This window comes from Gigantopelta aegis, unplaced genomic scaffold (genome assembly GCF_016097555.1).
Source record: "Gigantopelta aegis isolate Gae_Host unplaced genomic scaffold, Gae_host_genome ctg9840_pilon_pilon, whole genome shotgun sequence".
Classification (NCBI taxonomy): Eukaryota; Metazoa; Mollusca; class Gastropoda; order Neomphalida; family Peltospiridae; genus Gigantopelta; species Gigantopelta aegis.
This window is the reverse complement of record NW_024537299.1, coordinates 1-5,834: the sequence shown is the minus strand read 5'-3', so window position 1 is coordinate 5,834 and position 5,834 is coordinate 1. Positions and strand designations below refer to the sequence as shown.

The following is a 5,834-nucleotide window of genomic DNA, read 5'->3' as shown; positions in this document are numbered from 1 at the left end:
AACCAAAAATTCGGGGTACCCCAAAATAGAACTGCAATTTGCAGGAAAAATGACGGTTGCTATTAAAATCCTTAAATAAATATCTTAAATGGTATGTGACGCCCCCAATTTCTTGCAAGTAGATTAGGTGTGGGGTGCCACACTTTTATTGCATTACTTTCTGGGTGTGTTGGTGCGCTGCTTATATCAGTTTTATTAGCAAATGTTAACATTACCGGCAATAGGAATTGATTTGGTCTATTAGAACCTATACTGGTATTGAATTTGAGTAAAAAAAGACAACATTGATTTATTTATAGTAATTACTTCATTACTACATGCTGATGACACTGTCATTCTAGCAGAATCCCCTAAGGACCTACACAAATCATTAAATGTTTTTTTTCCAGAACATTGTGAAAAATGGAGATTGAAAATAGATATTGATAAATCTAAAATAATTATATTTGGTTCAAAATAACCAAGAAATAAGTCATTTTGTATTAAAAACATCAAATTGAACATTGTTAATACATACAAATAATTAGGCATTATATATTCTAGAACTGGATCATTTGTTGAAACAAAAACAATTCTTATAGCGCAGGCTAAAAAAAAAAAAAAAAAAAAAACCCAAACAATAACGTTAATAAACATTATAACTATAAATTTAAATCTACCTATAGATTACCAACTGCGAATTTTTGATAGTACTATTGTCTCAATTACCCCGTATTCCTCAGAAATCTGGAGAATTGGTAATAGCCAAATTATCGAACAAATTCAATTACATTTCTTAAGAGACATACCTAGGTATTACCATTAAAACCAGGATGCCAAATGTTTGGGCCTCGCTCATAACTGGAAAGGCCTGTAAAATATCAGCAATATTATACAGAATCATGATATGTCAAACTGTTAATCATGGGCATAGTTTTAATTGGTTAATTAATACAAAAGATGCCCTAAACATGTTAGGCTTGGAAAATTATAGGTTAAATCAAAATATTACAAGTAAGAAAGCAATCACTAATACTGTAAGTCAAAGACTACAAGATCAGTATAGACAGTCTTTGACTGATAATTTAAATTCATATCCGAAATGTTCCACACACGCACATACATACATACAATATTGTAAGTGCAAAGGATCCCCTGGTAAGGTTAGGTCCAGTGTCATCAAAATATTTTAGCACAAATAATTTATTACCTCAATATAGGACCATAGTTCTGTTCCATGGAGGTGGGAAAGACACCATAAAATAAATTCAAGCCTGTGAGAAGTGATGGCAAAATAAGATTATTCAATTTTCAACAAAAAGAAATTACATTTGAGGATACCCTGAAACACTGGTGACAAATGAATTGTTGTATTGGGGGTGCACAATGACCCTATGTAGCCCATGGACTATAGGATTTAGTTTACAGCAATATAAATCTATATTGTTTTCATTTGTCATTTTTCATACTATCGTCATAGTATATGCATAATTATATACAACACTCAGTTAGCTGTTTCTGAACACCATATAGTTCTTTTTAAACATCCATCCACTACAGTCACTACTGACCACTTCTTTAACTGATCACAGGTCAGTTCGGACATCAGTCAATTCACATGTTGACATATACGCCTGTGGATTCGAATTGAGAGAACGGAAGATCACAGAACAGTTTGAAGTCATTCTGAAAACAAAGTACAGGAAGATATAAAAAATAGAATGAATGACAGTGAAATGTTAACTTGTTAACTATTAGAATTAGTTGTTTGGGGAATAACCAGTTATTAATTTAAAGTAGTCATACAACTACAGATCTTACTTGATCTCAATATCTCAAAACAGTGACCAGTTATTGGTAGTAAGTAAAGGCAGTAACCAATTATTCGTTTCATTTATTAATCAGTCACCATAAGCATACGGGACGGGGTCGGGGGGTGCATGGGGGGGGGGAGGGAGAGCGGCAGTTCAATTCTGCTAAAATGAAATAGTGAAATTCGAGCAAAATTAGCTGGCCTAAACACCTTTAACCATGTATTTCCACCATTATATCTACAATATTAATTGTAATCCATGTAAAAATGCGTGGCAATTCGTTCATAACCCTATATAGCTTTTTAACAGTAATAGTAATATGCATAAACGTTGTAATCCAGATTCGGACACTTTTGTGTAATTCGGGCAAAAACCAGCCTGCTCCCTACAACTATGGGAGCGCCTACACCTCTGGCAGTAGCCAGCTATTCCGAATAACTTGAATAATTAACTAGTAATTAATTTGAAGTAGCCATGTATTCCTAAATATCTCAAAACAATAACCAATTTGTTGTTAATATCTATCAAACAGTAACCGGTTATAGCCAATGGTTTAAAGCACTAACAACGTATGTATTTAAATGTGTTAATATTGCAAAACTATAGCTGTAATATAACAATAACCTGAACCAGTAGTAATTATATATTTCTAAATATTTCAAAACTGTAATCAGTTATTGTCAGTAACGTGAAGCAATAGCCAAGTGTTCTAGTTAAACATAAGTAGTTATTCTCAACCTAAAGCAGAAACTAGTTAATCTCAATTTAAGACAATAACCGGTTATCTTGAATAATTTAAATCTAAACACCAATTATTCGCAATGGTTTAAACCTGGAACCATTTGTTCATTACATACCACTGATAATTGAATACTTGGCAGCACTGACTGGAGTCTTCTGACGTTGTTAAATATCTCAACTCGCTTGTCAAGGGAAACTGAAGACATGACGTTATTCATGATACACAAAGACACGGCTTCCTTTCTGTCAGATTCACTGAAAGAAAACAACCCATGTAAAAGCTTTCATTTTAAGGCATAGTACATGCAAATAGGAACAACACCTGCCCCGTCCTCAGCGATGGAGCAGTTTCTCGCATTTGGCCAAAAAATAAAGCCAAAAATCCCTATAGAAACTTTGAGTCAAAATTAGCTAGCCTGGAACCTGTTCACCATGTATTTCCTTCATTCTACCATCAGTATTAATTGTAATCCCTGAACATGTGTAGTGATTCGTTTGAAATGTGTATAGCTATTTGCCAGTAATGCTATTATGAATAAAGGTTATTTTCTGATTCAGGCATAATCGTTTAATTCGTGCAAAAGTCAGCCATCTCCCTACAACAATGAAAGCTTGTACGGCCGGGGCCGAGCATGGCAGGGAATCAACCCGGTTGGAGCAAATTGGGGGTTTGGGAGAATCAAATGTCCCTTCTACCCAATGATGGAGCAACAAGTTTTGACATTCGGCCATAAACGATGGAGATGTTGGGGCAAAATTAGCTGGCCTGAAAACTGTTTACTATATATTTCCACCACAATACTAGTTGTAAGCCATGTATTTGACACCCATTACACAAGACCTGCAGGGAATTTAGAGTAGTAAGCGTAGTTTGTAGAGGGGTTGAGACATGCTACCTCTAAAAATGTATTGAACATAATTAAAATGTGCTTGAGCGGGGTGTGGTAGTGGTGGTGGGTTTGACGTCCAAACCCTTCATGCACACGCTCTGTTAAGCTGTTTGGAAGTAATGCAAATACGAATAAACAGATTCGGACGTGTTTGTTTATTTTAAGCAAACAATATATCCTGACCCCATACACAAATGGGAGCTCGTACTTTAACGAATAAGGTTTTTAACAAGAATACTGGTGAGGTTCACGTGAAGCATATATATATATATATATATGTATATATGTAGTTATGTATGTATGTGTGTGTGTGTGTGTGTGTGTGTGTGTGTGTGTGTGTGTGTGTGTGTGTGTGTGTGTGTGTGTGTGTGTTTTCCTACTAGACACTGTCCTGTACACGGTAGCCCAGTGGTAAATCGTTCGCCTGATGTGCATTCTTAGAATTTAGATACTAAACTGCAAGACAAAATATTTACTCGACCCGGGCACGTTATTATTAGTAGGCCTAAGGCCAACAAGCAATAGCTTGGGTAAATGCGCCAGTTTTAATAACATCTTCAGAAGAACGACGCGGTACTACTAAACAAATATTACATCATTGACGATATCAGCCTGGAAAGGAAAATAATGTTTGTCTAATGACACCCCAGCACGTTGTTCACTAAGAAGCAACAAGGTGTATAGTATATGGTAGCTTTGACAACTATGGGGATAATAGATGACACCAATATCGTCACATTAGGGACCTAACCAGTGGTGTGTGTATGTGTGTGTGTGGGGGGGGGGGGGGGGGGGGGGGGGGGGGGGGGGGAGGTGTGTGTTGTTATCTAGTGTCTGGTGTACATGAGGACTGTCACTCCCGAGGAGATCCTTTCCTGGAAAATATATCCTTCAAGCACCGCTCAAAGGATCTGCTAGGTAACGACGAAGCACCTGATAGTGATTCATGGAGGCAATCACAACTTTCCCAAAATATCCATTAAATCTGCATTGAGCAGAGATATGGTTTAGATTTCGTAATTGTGACAGTTACTTACTCGAAGACAACCGTGACAGGATGGAATTTTAGATTAGTCTGTCTGTCCACGATTTGTTCTGTCAGAGTTGTCAGATAACGTAACACTGTGGTAGTATTAGACATGTTGCTCCAACGTGTTACCGAGAAGTTGGCGATTTCTTTCTTTTCATCTGATCCCTGCAAAATGGAATATTGTAATTAGATGTTTATTACTGATTTAAAACCAAGCCTGCAGGCAATACAATAACATCCGCCCAATGTAAGACAGAGTTTCGACAGACAAATTAAAATACATAACAACCAGTATAACCACCAATATTAATTAGTATCAATATAAATCAATAAAAAAAAAGTGCAATAAAGAGAGATTTTAATGAATGATTATTTCAAGTTTATGTCATAGCAATATAGTATTGTCCTGTAGGAGGATGGACTAATCCAAAATTTGACGGATTAGTACATATTTTCTTTGATGTTTGACGTATTGAGTCATAGCCCATATTTCAGAACAACGTTGGTCTTTGTACAAAGTTGTATGATAAAAGGAATAACTTCAGCTTCCCAACACTAAAGTTTCCCTTCTGCTTTAGCTGTTGGTGTCTATATTTCGCAACGTCTAAGACACCTTGGAGCATGCTCATCGTAAACCGTTTTAAAAAAACACAAAAACAAACTGACATACAATTCTCAAAGACGTTCTGTTTTCAAAGGGTTTTATGGTGAACATTTAGAGGCTATTTCACGATATGACACACCACGGACTAAACTGATGTGTGATGCATTACCCTATATTGACCTTGTATATTCTTATTCAACTTTATGTGTGAAAAAACTGTACATTTCAAGGATGAATTTGATGGCTGTAGGTTGTGCCCATGACAGGTGTCACTGGTGAGAGAGGATATGCTCACCTTTCGCGAACATCTAAAATCATAACTGATAAAAATATATTTACATTATTCAAAATATATTCATCCATCTGTCCGGTCGTCCATCCATCTATCAATCCATCCATCTCTATCAATATATACAGGAATATATATATATATATATATATATATATATATATATATATATATAATTTATATGAAAGTCAAGTTGTTGTCATAGATCATTAAAAATATTGACTTTGACTTTGCATATTCACTTCTTAACAATGGGCACGGTGCAAATGCTACGTCCCAAATCTTTAAGCATTTATGCCCATTGGGCTATTTCTTGTTCCAGCCAGTGCAAAACGACTGGTATATCAAAGGTCGTTGTATGTACTACCCTGTCTGTGGGATGGTGCATATAAAAGATATCTTGCTGCTAATCGAAAAGACTAGCCCATGAAGTGGCGAGTGGGTTTCCTCTCTCAATATCTGTGTGGTCCTTAACCATAAGACTGAC

At 36.0% G+C, this 5,834-nt stretch overlaps 1 protein-coding gene across 1 annotated transcript; it reads right to left on the bottom strand.

Moving 5' to 3' along the window:
* Window positions 1–13: 13 nt before the first annotated feature.
* On the bottom strand, window positions 14–4,671 carry LOC121367183. Its single transcript, XM_041491306.1, has 3 exons — window positions 4,462–4,671; window positions 2,651–2,789; window positions 14–1,665 (listed from the first exon to the last, which is right to left on the bottom strand). Exons 1-3 carry the CDS (start codon window positions 4,563–4,565, stop codon window positions 1,594–1,596), a joined length of 315 nt encoding a protein of 104 aa, XP_041347240.1. The 5' UTR covers window positions 4,566–4,671; the 3' UTR covers window positions 14–1,593.
* Window positions 4,672–5,834: the final 1,163 nt, after the last annotated feature.